The 16,409-nt window shown below is 44.5% G+C and overlaps 2 protein-coding genes across 2 annotated transcripts; one reads left to right on the top strand and one right to left on the bottom strand.

Annotated features, from left to right (window-relative positions):
• Window positions 1–229: 229 nt before the first annotated feature.
• Window positions 230–11,097, bottom strand: eefsec (eukaryotic elongation factor, selenocysteine-tRNA-specific). The gene is made up of 7 exons (XM_030091427.1): window positions 10,484–11,097; window positions 8,336–8,543; window positions 8,010–8,106; window positions 7,263–7,427; window positions 5,696–6,322; window positions 4,199–4,355; window positions 230–1,556 (listed from the first exon to the last, which is right to left on the bottom strand). The coding sequence occupies exons 1-7, from the start codon at window positions 10,785–10,787 to the stop codon at window positions 1,375–1,377; spliced, it is 1,740 nt and encodes a 579-aa protein (XP_029947287.1). The 5' UTR covers window positions 10,788–11,097; the 3' UTR covers window positions 230–1,374.
• A 467-nt stretch (window positions 11,098–11,564) lies between these two features.
• Window positions 11,565–16,395, top strand: ruvbl1 (RuvB-like AAA ATPase 1). The gene is made up of 11 exons (XM_030091429.1): window positions 11,565–11,705; window positions 12,247–12,333; window positions 12,433–12,565; window positions 13,366–13,517; window positions 14,169–14,258; window positions 14,940–15,089; window positions 15,174–15,237; window positions 15,338–15,536; window positions 15,618–15,720; window positions 15,809–15,900; window positions 16,032–16,395. The coding sequence occupies exons 1-11, from the start codon at window positions 11,565–11,567 to the stop codon at window positions 16,189–16,191; spliced, it is 1,371 nt and encodes a 456-aa protein (XP_029947289.1). The 3' UTR covers window positions 16,192–16,395.
• Window positions 16,396–16,409: the final 14 nt, after the last annotated feature.

The raw sequence follows: 16,409 nt of genomic DNA, 5'->3' as shown, positions 1-16,409 counted from the left end.
GTGGATTTTGACTACTTCTTTCCATCATAGTTCAAAAACATTAATTGGGATTTAATTTGTATCTTGTGAATGTTAGTGTGTGTGTGTGTGTGTGTGTGTGTGTGTGTGTGTGTGTGTGTGTTCTGTGGCCTGTTCAGGATGGACTCTGCCTTCACCAGTCCTCTGGGCTCTGCTGCAGCATCCTGCAAACCTCCAGTTGGTGAAACCACAGAGAAGACAGATGCGTGTTCATACATGCAAACATGTGGAAAGCTGAGAGAATCCATTATATATGTATGTCTGAACAGTTTTTGTTCCACTTACTAGCATGTAATCGGCGGTAATCTAATATGAGCCCCCTTTTGATTTCCCCACTATTTTCAAACATTGCCTGTCTTTGTCCAGCGACTCACGGATCATTCAAAAAATATTTCATTTTCACAAATTTTTTAAAGAAGAAATTGTGCGAGCAGATGATAAACTGTGAGATGATAAAGGGACATATTTGAAGTTTTAATATGCATAGAGGAATGTTAAAGCCTTTTAAGTTAAAGTTTTTGTACCATTGTTACCATTTTTAGTAGATTCCGACTAGTTTGATAAAGCCAGAGGGAAATTGTATAAAGCAGAATATTACGGTATCAAATTATAAGTCGGATGTTCTCAAGCCAAACAGGTACTGTGTTTTCACCTGGGTTGATTATTCTTAAATAACCTTTTACTAATGGTCAAAGCCAAATAAACAGTCGGAGAAGGAGGTTTGACATCCAGCTAGTTTCATTTGTTTGGATAAAAACATCTGCGTTCCAGTGAAATCCAGCAGAGAGACCATCATTGTTCAGGCATCAAGTGCTACATGATGAAAAACGTTGAAGAAAAAAAAAAAAAAAGAAATAATGAAATGCACTTAGTATGTCAAAGCAGAAGTTGATGATTTAAAAGTTGACACAGATTTGATAGAATAACATCTTTTTTTCTTTACAGTTTGAGAGAAGATCTGGGCAGGACATTCGAGTCTGTGTGTCTCGCTAACAGCTTTGGCTCAAGAAAAGTCTGTTACTTGTTTTAAGTATTGACTGAAACTTTATAACAAAGAATGATCAAAGGAAGTGATTTGAAAAAAAAAATTATCAAATGCAAAAAATCAGAAGATCAGAGCAGATTTTATCCTCATGATGGAGCGAACGGGATGGAGTCCAGCTCATTTCAGAAGATTCCCACACCCACTGCACTTCAGCAGACGGCCTCAGTCCACAGGAAAAAAAAAAAAAAAGCAAATGAAAGCTGAGAGCAGAGCGCCCCGATGGACTGCCTAGAATTCCCCCCACTCTGACGGGACGCCTGAAGCCGCCTCCTCTCTGTCGCTAGCACCGTCTGAAACGTGTGCGGCGGAGGTCAAGACTGCACCATCTTCTTATGAGGGTCAAAGATGTAACGCTTGAAATGCAGGTGAATGCTAACGGGCTGAGAGTCTGCTTTCGGCTCCTCTTCGGCCGCTGCTCCCCCCTTGCTTCCGCCCTTCCCTTTCTTCTTGGAGGAGCTGGACAGCAACTGTATGGTTTCTGGGCGAAGGCCCTCTGAAGAAGAGAAGAAGTGTTTTTTAAAAAAAACAACTGGCATTATGAAGAGCGAGGCTGCTGCGTGATGAAAATAAGAGATGCAGTGTGCGCTACGTGGAGTATGTGCGTCAACATCCCCGTGTCAGCCGGTGTATCTGATGGATGACACGGATCATTTCTCGCCTGTTATGTGTGCAGCGGGTTTTTCTGAGCGCTGACCCCGAGATTTGCAGATGCCTCTAACCTCCATGTGTAACTGATGAAACTGTGCAGACAAGCGGCTCTCAGTCTCTGCTGTACGCCCAACCGTGCAGACCATGTTTTGTCTCATCTATCTGTTTAGACTCAGACTCATCATCACTCGGCCCTTTTCGTGTGAAGTTGTTTGTGTGGCGCTGCTCGTGCACGCGCCGCCGGCCCTCCTCGTGCGTCCCATCTGCCCCCTCCGTCGGACGGAGGCTGGCTGCTTGCCATTCAAGCACACGGAAGGTAAGAAGTGTTTCGGGTTCGTCGCTTCACGCGCTGGTTGTCTAACCTCACGTACGGCGGCGCCAGCATTCTTCGTGTTATCGTTATGCCAGTGTGAGGGTTGTTATGGTTGCAGCGAAGCCAGAAATTTCTTCTTGTTATCAACGATCAGCTGAAAACGTCCGTTTGTCACCACAGAACACTCACACCCAATCACAAACAAGTGGAGTTCTGGTGTCACACAGGGAGTGCTTTTATACACATTTATCAACCAGTCAGTTGTTATATATTTTCAGACTGAAAAACATCATAATATAAAATATGGCAAGGGTAATAGATACCAGGATGTAAAAATCAAAGTGAGTTAATTAATGTGAGGATTTGGACATGTTTTCGATTGATCCAGCATCGTGTTGGTCAGACAAACTGCAAAAAATCAGCAGTGTTCAAGAATCAAATATGAGTCAAATCTGACATTAGTGAACAAATCCTGCTGCTTTTTGTCCTTAAACAGGCAGGAGGAGTGCAGAAGAAATACAACTGGCTGGTCCCCAACGACCACTGTGAACAAAGCAATTTAACAACAGTAATTCAATTACTAAGGAATACTTGTGCCGCAACAATAGCAGTTGTGTGTCTGAGTTTAGGACTTTTAAAACAATATTAATTAATGTTTAGATGGGAAAAGAACCCGACACTTGATTCTATAATCGAAGGCAAACTAATTAATTGTTTGAAAAGTTTTTAGAGATGTAAAAAAAATATTAGGGGCAGCTCTTAAAAAAAAATCCAGCTACTAGCAGCTGTTAGAAAAAGAGGAAACATCCAGTGTAGTTTGCATGAAAACAGACACACTGCTTCCCCTTTTAAGTCCCTTTATTTTATACATGCACACTCTGGCAAAGTTCAAGAGAAAGTGGGACATAAAGGATTGCACCAGTGATTGCAGGAGAGAAATCAGGAGAAAAAAAATCTAACCTCATATCTGTCATGGAATTAATATCTATGCACGAGGAGGAATTTTGTGAAACTTCATAAACAATTAAATTCAAATACCTTCTAAGAGTTGCATCTCAAATGGCCAAACCAGACAGTTCTGAACTTATCGAGACACAACTGAGTGTACACGGTAGTATTTGTGTTTTTGGAGAGTATGCAGGATCAAGGCATTGAAGAGGATGTAGGTGAGGTCCTCTTACTAAATGTTTTTGTTTTCTCTTCTCCGACGGTGTGGATTCGCGGGTTTTGAGCAACAGAAGGTAAAATAAACACTGTTCAGACTTCCCCCGGAACACAGGCGATCCCCGGAGGAATCCTGGGAATGCGGCTCCAGAGGTCGGGCCTACCACATCCTGAAGGCTGTGTGCGAGCCCCTAAGCTGTGCATGAATTGATAAAGAAGGAGACTCGTGGAAAGTCAAAAAAGGCCATATTATTGAAACTCCCTATGAGTTTGATCTGATGAAAGCGGCGGTGCAGTTCTCTGATCTGAACCAAAGCGGAAACACAAAAGAAAAACTTGTCCTTTAATCCAACTGGCATTTGTAACTTTACACCATATCGTGTAAACAGTGAGCACATTTGGAGCGCTTCTGATGCATGAAGTGCGTTAAAAAACAAAAAAAAAAACCTTTCATGATGTCTACCACAATAATGAGTTGTAGAAATGTGAAATGTGGGGTTACTGTGGTTACAACGGACTAGTTGAGAACTTTGGAAAATCAACAGTAGATACACAACAGTACCAAAAAAAAGCTACAAAACAGACAAATATTTCTGAAATACCCGCCTGTGCTCAGTTTATTCTGTGGTCTTTTGACAGTTTGTTCAGAGTTCAATTGAGCAGGACCAGTTTGCAATGAAGTGGACCGAACTCCAGTCCTCTGGCAGTGTCAACACTTTCCTGGTCTGGACCGAAGCTGAGAGGAAGAAAATGAAAGTCCTACATCCTGGTTGGCCGCTCTTCACGCTCCCTCATTGTTTTCATGAAGCAGCTGTTGTGATGTGTGTTTTGTAATAAAACATCTTTACCAGCTCTGGACTCACCAGAAGCCAATAAAAAGAACAGAGGAATCGAAACTGCTTGAGGATGTTCTGAGTTACACGCATCGACACAATAAAACACAAAGACGGGGCGCTGCGAGCGTCGGTCGATTCGACTGCAGTAACAGCCTCAGTCACTTCAGAACTCACCTTGAACACGGATCTTGAACTTGCCGCTCTGTCCGAACCCGCCCTCGATGACGCCGCTCTCCCCTGTCGACAGCGTGACCCTCAGGCCCACAAAGAGCTGGAGGTTCGTCTCCTTCTTGAACAGGCTGCGGCCAATCACAGTGTAGTCGTCCGTCACCTGAGCAGAAGAGCGAGAGAGAGAGAGAGAGAGTTCAAATGAGCTGCAGTGACTCACAATGGAAATGCTCTTTAGAGGTTTCATGATTTCATTCATCTTTCATATTTCAGTAAAGTAAAACTGGTCTTGTGCACTTATCAATTACGCCGTTCAGCAACGGCCGCATTCTTTGAAACTGGCCGCCTGGCTGTCTCGCGTTCCCTCTTTCATATTTGCTTGTACTTCTTGCTTATCATCCATCACTAAGTCGATCTAACCCGCTACTAATCTGATAACAGGAGGGCACCGCTCTGTCTCCGACTCAGCCCCACCACCAGCTCTTCCTCTGTCTTCTTCCCAACCCTCATTCATTCTTGAACATTTGACCCTGATGTCCCTCAAGCGTGACTGATGCACTGATAAAAAAAGAAGAAGAAAAAAAATACAGTTGCTGTACACGTCTGACGGACCGTATGAATTGTGACTGGACGAGGCCGTCATATCTCAACAATGCCAGTAATGTGTTCTTTGTACAAGAGGAAACTCTTTTAGTCTGGAAACACAGCCGCCTCATTCTGGGAGACGGATGAACGACGTGTGCGCCGTCACATGACCACCGTCTGAACTCATTACATGCACGCTGCTGCTCCACCGCTGATTCGGTGAGCGGAGCTGTCGACAGCGCGAGGCGCGAGGGCAGGAAACGAGTTCACACACTTGACCGGTGACCCAGATGTGACCCGGCTCAAAGGTCCACCCAGACAAACTTTAACACGGAGACGACAGGAGTCATCATCACCAACGCCTTCACCCCCAAACACAAAACAAGAGTCCCGGTGGTGTCACCATAAACCATCACCTCTGCATTTCTCTTTTTTTCCCCAAATGAACAGAATCATTTGTGTAAGGAAGAGAGAGAACGAGAGATGCTCGGAGCGAGGCAGGGGCTGAGTGAACTCCTGGTCATGTGTGTAATCCTGTGCCACTCAGGTGTGTCCAAACAGCGCCAGCCTCCGACAGCTAGACGGGACCCGGTGGCGTCAGGCGGCCACCCACACGAACCTCTGTCACAGCACATGCTAAGGCATGCGTACCACCTATGCCTTGAAAGACTCCTCACCCCGGGCTGCATTTGCATGCTTGTTTGTGTGTACGTGTCTGTTTATGAATATACAATAGGGGCTCTGTCTGCGAGGCATGCTCCAGCGCCGCCAGCAATGAGAAACATCCAAGCAGCCAGAGCCAGAAGAAAAGAGCAAAAGGAGATAGAGGGAGCAGGGGGAGACAGGACAGCATTTCAGAGTTCAGGTATTCGTGTGCAGAATTTGAAAAGGCGCACAGGTCCCTGAGCCTCCACTCACCCTTTCCACCTGTCCCTCCTTGTGTTTCGTCTTGCAGATGTGGAGTTGAGGCAGGGCCGTCTCCGCGTAGTTCTTGTCTTCGAACCCATGCAGCAGACGGCCTTGGAAAGCGAGCCGGCATGCGTTGGCGTGGATGTCCGTGTCCAGTTTGGATCCGATTACCAGACAGAGAGAAGGACACGTGACCGGCCGCTCAAACTCCAGTAAGGCCCACTGCTCGGGGTCCGACCCCGAACCCCCGTCCCCCTGACCAGACGCATATTCCTCCTGGTAGAAGTACTCCCTGTCGAAGGTGAAGGGGGTTTCTAGTGAGCACGGCAGAGGTGGATTAGCGTCTGGGGGAGCCGCGGGCGGCAGGCCAAAAAAGGTCACCTTCCCCATGACGGTCTCGTGACCCACTGTGATGTGGAACTTGGCCCGGGTGGACAGCGAGCCCTTGAAGTAGCCGATCTTCCTCACGGAGATGACGGCCGCAAAGAGGGTGCGCAGGGACCCGGGGGTGCACACCACGCCGCGCTCAAGAAGCTTGGGGTCGAACTGTGTCACACACACACCCACGCGGTCCCCCTGCATGGCCCCGTTTACAGGCTTCCGAAACATCTGCACCGACTTGATCTTCTTGGTCACCTGACGGCAGAGACAGAGACAAATAGCACAAATTAAGACACGCAGGCGTGATGTGTTGGTAGAATAATATGTAATAATTGATGTACATGAATAGGTAAATATGCAAAGTTGTGTAGAAAAGTCATGAATGCATCGTTTTGTAATGAATGTATGTTCATGATAAGGAATACAAGCACACTGAAACAGCTTCTGCAAACTTAATTCACACTCCTCTTCTCGCCATCTCACTGCATCAACATATGTCAAACGGTTTCACTGTGTGGGTAATTTCTTAATAAATAATTCATGAACAAACAGTCATTTGTTTGTTGGTGAAACTTTAATCAGAATGTTTCATCAAATTGCAAAAAAAAAAACCAAAAAAAAAACCATCCATAACTATTTCTCTGCCATGTTTTATTGACAGATGCATCTCCAAAAACTCACAACTGTACAAAGAGACAATTAAAAGATGTTTATCTGACTGCCTACATGTCTATATCCATCTGCCAAGGCACAGTCTTAATCCCTTTCCTGACAACCTGAGTCGTTGTGGTTGTTTTTTGTTGTCTATCAAACTGATAAAATCCCCATCAGTCAGTCAGATTAAGGCTTCTTTTCAAGTGAGTGTGAATTTGGCCACATGCTGCCACCAAGAGGTGAGCGTGATAACTGCACACAGAGGCCGCCGGTCCTTCAGCCAGAGGTTTGCATCTGGTCTAAATTACCCAGGTCCTGTTCTGCCAACCCACCCCCCAGTTCCCTCATCCTTCCCTCAAATTAAACTGACACATCCTCTGAACCCAGCTAGCCCATCCGTCCCTCTGCGTGCCCACAGCCGGCTCAACTCCTGAACTTCCGAAAGGCTGCGGTCTCCGAGGCTGCTCTCCCAACACTCCAGAGAGGTGGTTGCATGTAAACGTCTGAGAATCTGAATTCATGCACATTTCCTGGGGTGTACCTTCAGTGCTGGGATCTCCACATTGTCGTTAATGGCCAGCGACCCCTGCAGGATGGTCCCGGTCATGACTGTCCCCTGACCGCGGATGGAGAAGCAGTGGTCCACGGCCATGAGCAGGGCGCCGCCAGGGTCTCTCTGAGGGAGGTAGGTCTGCTTCTTTAGAAGCTGCAGTGGACAAATAAAACATCCAATCATCATGAGACACACATCAATCCAGGATAAACACTGAAAGTTGACACAGTCCTGCTGTGGTTTGGTGCTGATCCGACTCCATAGATCCAAAGGAAACCTGCATGACCTGTTCAGGTAAAGTACCAGGTCCAGATACAAAGCTTGACAAACCACAATGTGAAATGTTAACCAGCCTACTTAACACAGGATAGGATCGTATGTAGGTAGAATCTATTAGAAGACATTTAAAAGAGTAATAAAGAATTACTTCACTGAAAGCTGAAACAGCAAACCTTTATATTTTTGTTAATCTAGAATTAAGCCTTCAATGGTTCCTCTTCCATGTCACTGCTTATAATAGCACATGAATTAAACCCTGTGGGTTCTGAAACGTCACTGGGACGACAGGAAGACAGCGGGTGTATTCAGCTGGCTGCAATCTGAAAGGCGTCCCTAAATCCTGCACACAAGTCACACTGCAACAAATTGTAATCATCAACATACCAATGATTTATACACTGTTTTGACCTGTTATGAGTAACAATATTAGGAGACCTTTTTCTTTCCACATTTTACCTCTATTAGGTCCGGTACTCCCTGTGGCTCCTCTGCGTCAGAAGCTTCTGGGCCGCCGGGCTTGGCTGCCACAGCAATCACTGGACAATCCTTAAATCTGGCCACCAGAGACGAAAAAAACATAAACAAAAAAACCCCAAACACTTAAATTACACGTTTTGACATTTAAATTGCAAAAAAACTCATAAATAACACAAGTGAGCTAAAAGTTAGACAGGTGTGTAATGAATTAGCTGATTTGACACATCAACCTTGGAAACTGTACGTCTCCAAACATCGAAATGAATTGTGTTTTTTTTATAATTTACTCATTTCCTGAAGCAGACCTGGTGTTCTCCAGCGTTTTGTGCATTCTCTTGGTCATTTTCTCAATGGCACTTTGTCTCTTGGCAGTGGGCAGCAGGTCGATCTTATTCAGGACGACGACCATGCGAGGGCAGGTCAGCTCTCCGATCAGCAGGCACTCGGCGGTCTGAGTCTGCATCCCCTTCACCACGTCCACCACCAGCATCATGAGGTCAATGATCTGGGCACCTGCAGGGAGAGGAGGCGCACGACACGGGCGTGTGAGAAATGCAACGATTTGAAGTAAAACAACTTCACTTTTCTGTGACAAGACTTTTTGTCTTTTAATTTCTGCATAAGATCAAACTGCACAAATTTTCAAAAGAAACTATGAAATCAACAACAGTAATACAAGAATGGACACGGACGCCCTGAAATAACAGAAGAACAAGCGGATAAATTAAAGGAGGGGTGCACCAAGGCAAAGAAAGGCTAGAGGGTTGAAACTGGAGCCGCAGCACACTTGGTTGTCTTTCCTTTCCCTGACTTTGGCAGTCTGACTTTCCTGTGTTCCCCTCTTTTCTGTCCTTCGATTTGGCTCCCTCTCTTTCCTGTACTCTCCCCATCTGGGACTGGAGGGGAAGTTTAATACATACCCCAATCCACACTCCTTTCTTTCTCCATAATCTACAGCATGTGCCACTCGGTCGTACAACTTTGCTGTTTGCTGGACTAAAGAAGAGCTCTGACTGTATGAAGCCTGTGTTTTTGATATGGAAAACTGTGAGATGCAGATAATTTGAGGGTTGATTATGATGTGTTATGATGCTTAAGACTCGGATTCCTGTTTTGAAAGAGTGTTCTGATCTGCAGCATCACTGCAGTTTCCTTTAATATTTCAAACCATTCTTGTCAATGTATTCAAAACAAGCTTGTTGCGGGAAAATGCGCCGCCTGCTGGATGGATCAGGGATGACTTCAGTGAGAGTGTGCATGTAGTTTCAGGAGGCACTGCAGCCTCTTGCACACTCATTTATGGGTTTTTTTTTTTTAATTATACAGTCCATGAATACTTGAGAAAAACACTAACAAACTGAATTTTTATTTTACTTTATATTATTTGAGGTCATTTAAAAAATGATACAATGTGAGTTCAAACCTGCAGTTTGACTCATCTGTTTAGTAATTTATTAGATTTTGCTTTTAAATTACAGTAAACATGCCACAGTACTTGAAAACAAGCACAAGCTGATGAAATTGATGGCAGTCTAAATCAATTATGTGATGATGGATTTTTAAGTGCAGTGAATCAAGTATTGGATAGAAGCCGCAAAGTGCTGACTAGAGCACACAGTGAGGCAGCTTTTTGTTTATATGCTGCAAAATCTTTCACAGTCTGCCTCAGAATCATAGGAAAGAATTAGACATTCACCCCAAAGCAAAAATATCAAACTTCTGCAGCATGCTTTCCAATAAATAAGATAGCTCAGTAAAAATACACACATCCACAACTACAGCAAGTTTAGATGAGGCAACAATCTAGCCTCCCGCCTATCAGCTATTTTCCTGATTTTACTTTTCTGTTGCATTGCACACTGTCTGACTTGATGAGGTACAGTCTAACATAATTCAATATGACAGCTCAGCAAGGACTGCGATAATTTGAAATAATTTGAATAATCCAACTACGCTGGCTTCTTTCCATAGTCCAAAACATGCATGTGAGGTTAACTGATGGCCCAAAGTTGTCCATGGATGCGATTGGGTCACCAGTCCCTGAGATGGACTGACCACCTGTCTGGGATTGGCTCCAGCACCCCGAGAATCTGAACAGGAGAAGTGGTATAGAAAATGGATGGACAGATAGGACAACAACTCAGCCATAACTTACAGAAATTCTACCATTTTTTTTTTCTTAACATGGGAAATCATCAATAATGAATGTTGTGAGTGGTGATACTTCCCCTGCACATTTATTATTGAGAATCTAGTGGAGATGTCGTGGGGGATATCATAACAAAATGTGTCTGTGTTCAGTCTCTGTCATCTATGTTAATTTATTTGCTAAAACATTACAATAGTCTTTTTCCATAATGCTGTATAGTTCAAAACTATACGGATTGCCTCTTTGGTGGTCTTCATAGTGATCTATATGAGGAACCCCCCTCGTGCACCTGCTCTGTGCTCACCTCCAATGATTGTCCGAATCAGCGATGCGTGTCCCGGACAGTCCACCAGGGTGAACTGCAGGCTGTCATACGGGAGCCGCCCTCCGCCGTCTCTGAGGTGATCAGGGAGATCCACCGTGAAGGAGGAGAAGCCGAGGTCCAGGGTGATCCCTCTTTCGCGGGACTGCGGGTTCTTGTCGAAGGCGGCCGTAGAGGCGGTGCTGCTGAGCGCCCTGGCAAGCGACGTCTTCCCGCTGTCGACATGTCCCAGGACCCCGACGTTGAAGTTTAGTGTCTTGGTGCTGCTGTCCGAAAACTCAGTCATTTTATCAGGGGTGTCTGTTGAAATATTAACTAACCAGCGTGTTTGTCTCCTCTCTGAGTTGGACCTCGATCTTATCAAACAGCTCCCCCACGCACGTGTGTTAATCACAACTAAAATTCTTTAAGACGAAAAAAAATCAAACTTTCACGCCCAATACTTTAATAGATTGTAGTTTCCGTGTCATAATTAGCTACGACAACTAAGCTAAACTTTTGGAGGAATCTGTTGACAGGAGCGTCTTTCGTGGTGTCACTGCTCACAGTCCCCGGGACAACATGCTGAAGTGGAACACTGTATCGTAGTGAACCAAATTAATACAAACACAGCAAAGCACGTCTTGTACAAAAACTTTATCCATAAAAAATTATTAAAAAAAATCACATAAGAACGGTTCTTCATGTAATACCAAGATTATATTGTATATCTATTCACATCTTTTGAAGTTTCCGGTAGTTTCTACCACGACGTTAAACCTGGGAGACCAAAGGAAATGAAACCCCTTGGAGGCGGGTACTAAAGATGATTGGCATGACTTGAACCAATGAGCTTCTTATATTGTTTAGCAGCACCCAATAGATTTGTAGATTTCTGCACAGAGGCGGGCCTTCAATGTATCATTTCCGCTTATGTTCCCTAGTAACCCACATGGAAACAGTTCCCTCTGCGTATTGAGTTTCGGCGCCGAACGAAAATTGTCTGGAGGTTTAGGGGTCTTTTGATCCTGTTTGTCGCATCAGAGACTGTCCACGGGCATAATTCTTAAAGAATAACACAGCCATGAAAATAGAGGAGGTTAAAAGTACCACAAAAACCCAGAGGATCGCTTCTCACAGTCACGTCAAAGGGCTTGGGCTGGACGAGGCCGGGAATGCTAAACAGACAGCGTGCGGTCTGGTGGGGCAGGAGGCGGCCAGAGAGGTAATGCCACACGCTGCCAGAATAATTCGTATTGTAGCATGTTCATTATTTGCAGAGTTACTGTTTTTTGCGGCGAAAATTTAAATAATTGCATGCGTTATTTTATGCTAAAATGCTAATATTGTTAGCATTGGGTGTCGCTGTTGCGTCTTCAGGTCTGTGAGAGGAAATCTGTTTTATGCAGATGTCGCTGTCATTTATTTTGGTTTTTGTCTTTTAATTGACACACACTTTTTACGCCGTTTGTGAATTGGTAATCTTTTTATTCAGCACATCCACAAAGTGGGAAACTTTAACGTCAGTTATGTTGTAACGATCTGTATCCGTTTTATTCTTGTATTTATAAATTTATACTTTGTGACCTTTGTAAGTGAATCTGTTTTCAAAACTACAAGAATGTTAAGCAATTTTAAACAACAGCGTTTTTCTAGACTTGCTCTGACCTGTGTGCTATCCAACAGTATGGAGAGTACATATCAATCTTCTTGTATTGCATAAAAAGTTCTGAGTACCATTACATATGATTTATTTTTCTCTGTAGGCATGTGGCATTATTGTGGAACTCATCCGATCTAAAAAGATGGCAGGAAGGGCAGTTTTACTGGCAGGGCCACCTGGAACAGGAAAGGTAAGCATGCTGTCTGTTAGTTTGCAAGACACAACAAATTTGTTGTTTCTGTTATTGCTGATGATCTCTTTCTTCTCTCTCCTTCCATCTTGCCCTCAGACTGCCCTTGCCTTGGCCGTAGCTCAGGAGTTGGGAAACAAGGTTCCATTCTGTCCCATGGTCGGCAGTGAAGTCTACTCATCAGAAATTAAAAAAACAGAAGTACTGATGGAAAATTTCAGGAGAGCAATTGGTAATTTTCACCTAAATTGTCAATCCCTACTTAGATAGATCATTGCCATCATCAATAACTGGCTGCTGTTATTTGGTCGATTCTAATAGAGTCCAGATTGAAGGTAGTAGCACAAAGGGACAGTTATATTTATGAATTTCCTTGCAACCATGAAGAAATAAACAGTCAAAGTTTTTCACATTCTGTATTTTTTGTATTCTTGACTAGTTTCAACAGGGTTTGAGGGAGATGTCCTTGGACAGGGACAACAAAGCGTCCTGCTCACCCAGGTGTCGTAAGCTGAAAAGCAACACCTGAAAGCGGATTTAAGAAGTTGACGAGAGGGAGGGACAGTCTAGTTAGAAAGGGGTTTGTCTGACTGCTGATGGTACCTATCGCATGGGAAGGAAATAGAGCTTAGCTAGTCATCAGCACATTCAGCTCAGCTCCACAACAGGATCCACAGTGAGAGTTGGTTTCATGTGAAGGTTGTCATCACTTTGTCAATAACAGCACTGTGACAGACAGTCCCTCCCTTATGCATTGCCTTCTGACCCTCATGACTGAGGATCAAGCACCTGTGTGCTGCCCATGCTCACGACCACGGCCTGCATGAGGGAAGAACAAGAGGGTGATCATGTTACACTGAATGATGCCAAGGCATTTCTCAGACACACGCACACACACGCACGTTCCTTCCAGTAATAAAATACATTGTTCGGTGGTCTGAATGATGTGCCAGCTTAGCTGATGAAGGAATATAAAGGCTCGATTGAGGTCTTACTCTGCACCGTTCCTGTGTGTGTGCCGCCCACATCCAGGTCTGCGCATCAAAGAAACTAAAGAGGTGTATGAAGGGGAGGTGACAGAGCTGACCCCTTGTGAGACTGAGAATCCAATGGGTGGCTACGGGAAAACCATCAGCCATGTCATCATCGGTCTGAAGACAGGCAAAGGCACCAAGCAGCTCAAGGTCAGACTGCGAACAATAACCTGTCGTTCGTCTTCTGTTTCACTCCTGTTTCTTTCACTATAGGTTACTTAGATATTTGGACTGTGTTGTGTTATGTATTTACATATAGTGTGATTTCCTCTTATCCGTAGTTCTTTCATGATCAACTTTTCACAATACATTTTACTGAATGTGTTCCTAAGACCTGTATCTCAAACCGATGTTATTTTTTGTCTTAATCTGTAAATTATCTCAAATATATGTTGCCTGACAAAACCCTACCTGTTAAAGCTACATTTAATTAAAGTTTGAACAGCATGAGTTCAGTTGTTTTTTTCCCCTTCTATTTTTGTATTTAAGTTAAATTATGTAATTTTTTTTTTTTTTTTTGGGTGTCATATAGTGGCAAGTCATGTTGCACACTGATTCATCACAGGACTAACACAACTACACACACTGCTGCACATGCAGCCAATTTAACATCAGTAGTTAATCTAAAATACATGTAAAAACATTTGTCTTAGAAAAATTAGTCAGAAAAAGGGGGGTTAATTAACATTCATGTATAATCTATTGATTCCGCTCTCTTTTGTTGCTTGTTGACTGCTATTGGATTTCCACAGGGTGTGCTGAAAGATTGGATTTGACTTGAAAATGCTTGTGTCTCCTCAGCTTGATCCCAGTATTTATGAGAGTCTCCAGAAGGAGCGTGTGGAAGTGGGGGACGTCATCTACATCGAAGCTAACAGTGGAGCTGTGAAGGTGAGCCCTCGTCTCTTCATCTGTTTGTCGAATGTGTTTTAATCATCAAATAGTGAATGAAAACTCTGAAATAGATACACTCTCTGGATTTTCTGGAACTCTTGTTGTCACAAATATAATATATAAATTTTTCTTCATGAACATGTTCTTAATTCGGCCAAAGTGAGGTGTTGTCCTTCTTGCCTGTCCTCCCGAGTCCTTCATGGTGGCATGCTTTCATCTCGCTTGAAAGCTCAGCTGCGTTTTTTTTTTTTTTTTTTTTGCTGTACTCCCTGGAATGAGCATCTCTCATTCCTGCAGCTCTTCGCGCTGCTGCTATCTCTCCATCTCCAGCGGCGGGGCTTGTGGCCCGTGTTGACAGGCCCTGGTGACGGCTCCTTTAATCGGCGCAGGTGGGCCAGAGCTGCAGCTCGGCTTTCGTCAGAGGGCAGAAGAGGAGGGCCGAGTGGCACATTTGTTGCTGTTGACAGCAATCTGATGATTTGCTTTGTCAGACTCTTTCATCCAACCGCGGCTCTGCATCGCGCTGGCACAGGGTTCACTCATACACCTGATCATCTCTTCCGTTTCTCTCTCTCTCTCTCTCTCTCAGCCATGGGGTACTTTCATTTGTGTTTAAAGGTGGATAGTTATTTTCTGAAAGAGCTTGTTTAAAATGTGTTGATTTCCATGTCTTTGCAGCGGCAAGGCCGATGTGACACTTTTGCAACAGAGTTTGACCTTGAGGCGGAGGAGTACGTCCCACTCCCCAAAGGCGACGTCCACAAAAAGAAGGAGATCGTACAAGACGTCACACTGCATGACCTGGACGTAGCAAATGCCCGACCGCAGGTAGAGAACCATATCAGTACAATAACATGTGGTCGTATTCAACGGTGCAAACATGTCATTTTAATTTTGACTGTTAATCCTCAGGGTGGCCAGGACATCCTTTCTATGATGGGACAACTGATGAAGCCTAAGAAGACAGAAATCACAGGTAGGGTGAAACTGTTGCCCCCGGACAGACGTCAACCGTCGGCTCCACTTGCATCATTTTGTTAGTGACACTCGGCCTCTCTGTGTTTTCTTTACTCCAGATAAGCTGCGTGCAGAAATCAACAAAGTGGTGAACCGTTACATCGACCAGGGCACAGCTGAGCTCGTCCCCGGCGTGCTGTTCGTGGACGAGGTGCACATGCTGGACATAGAGTGCTTCACGTATCTCCACCGAGCGCTGGAGAGCACCATCGCACCCATCGTCGTATTTGCCTCCAACAGAGGGAACTGCCTGATCAGGTCAGAGCTGGCAGATGTTTTGTAATGTGGGGGAGAAAATGCAAAGGTTTGCCGTTGAAACGCGTGCTTCCTGTTCATCAGGGGAACGGAGGACATCAGCTCTCCACACGGGATCCCGCTGGACCTACTGGACAGAGTCATGATAATCCGCACCATGCTCTACACACCGCAGGAGATGAAGCAGGTCCGTTTAATTTCCCACAGTATCGGAATTTCTGATGTGTATTGCATCTTGTTTGTGTTTGTTTCACTGACAAATTCTGGACTTTCAGATCATCAAGATCCGTGCTCAGACTGAGGGGATCAGCATCAGCGAGGAGGCGCTGACACACTTGGCAGAGATCGGAACCAAGACAACCCTCAGGTACTGAGAAATACTGTGATACTGACGAGAGCAACAAAAAAAAAACTATCCACAGGAACAGTAAAGAAAAAAGCACATAATTCTCATTTTCCTCTCCCTCTGTGTACTAACTCCTGTCTTTGCTGTCTCAGGTACGCTGTGCAGCTGCTGACTCCAGCCAGCCTGCTGGGCCGCGTTCAGGGAAAAGAAACGGTGGAGCGGGAGCAAGTGGAGGAGATCAACGAGCTGTTCTACGACGCCAAGTCGTCAGCCAAAATCCTTCAAGACCAGCATCACAAGTTTATGAAATAACTGGATTTCCTCTCTTTATTGTTCGACTGCAGCACCTGAGATGTTTTCAGCTGGTTGGTTCCTCTCATTCTTCATTTCTTGCCCTGTTTAATCTCCACTGTAGCTCAGTCCAGTGTTCTTGCCTCGGCCTGAGGCTGTAATAGCTCAGACATTTTCTTTCATTGTGTTTGATATTTTTTTGAATAAAGAGGAAAATACAAATTGCCTCATTTCTTAAA

The sequence above is a fragment of the Salarias fasciatus genome, chromosome 5 (assembly GCF_902148845.1).
Source record: "Salarias fasciatus chromosome 5, fSalaFa1.1, whole genome shotgun sequence".
Taxonomy (NCBI): Eukaryota; Metazoa; Chordata; class Actinopteri; order Blenniiformes; family Blenniidae; genus Salarias; species Salarias fasciatus.
The sequence above is the reverse complement of the archived record's forward strand: the minus strand, read 5'-3'. Positions and strand labels throughout refer to the sequence as shown.

Excerpts from the sequence above, each read along its gene's own strand:
- ruvbl1 (XM_030091429.1), top strand. The coding sequence starts at position 11,565 with ATGAAAATAGAGGAGGTTAAAAGTACCACAAAAACCCAGAGGATCGCT. Across the intron at positions 14,259-14,939 it reads CTAACAGTGGAGCTGTGAAG|CGGCAAGGCCGATGTGACAC; the intron begins GTGAGCCCTCGT and ends ATGTCTTTGCAG. Across the intron at positions 15,901-16,031 it reads GGAACCAAGACAACCCTCAG|GTACGCTGTGCAGCTGCTGA; the intron begins GTACTGAGAAAT and ends TTGCTGTCTCAG.
- eefsec (XM_030091427.1), bottom strand. The coding sequence starts at position 10,787 with ATGACTGAGTTTTCGGACAGCAGCACCAAGACACTAAACTTCAACGTC. Across the intron at positions 8,544-10,483 it reads GATTCGGACAATCATTGGAG|GTGCCCAGATCATTGACCTC; the intron begins GTGAGCACAGAG and ends CTCTCCCTGCAG. Across the intron at positions 7,428-8,009 it reads GAGTACCGGACCTAATAGAG|CTTCTAAAGAAGCAGACCTA; the intron begins GTAAAATGTGGA and ends TGTCCACTGCAG.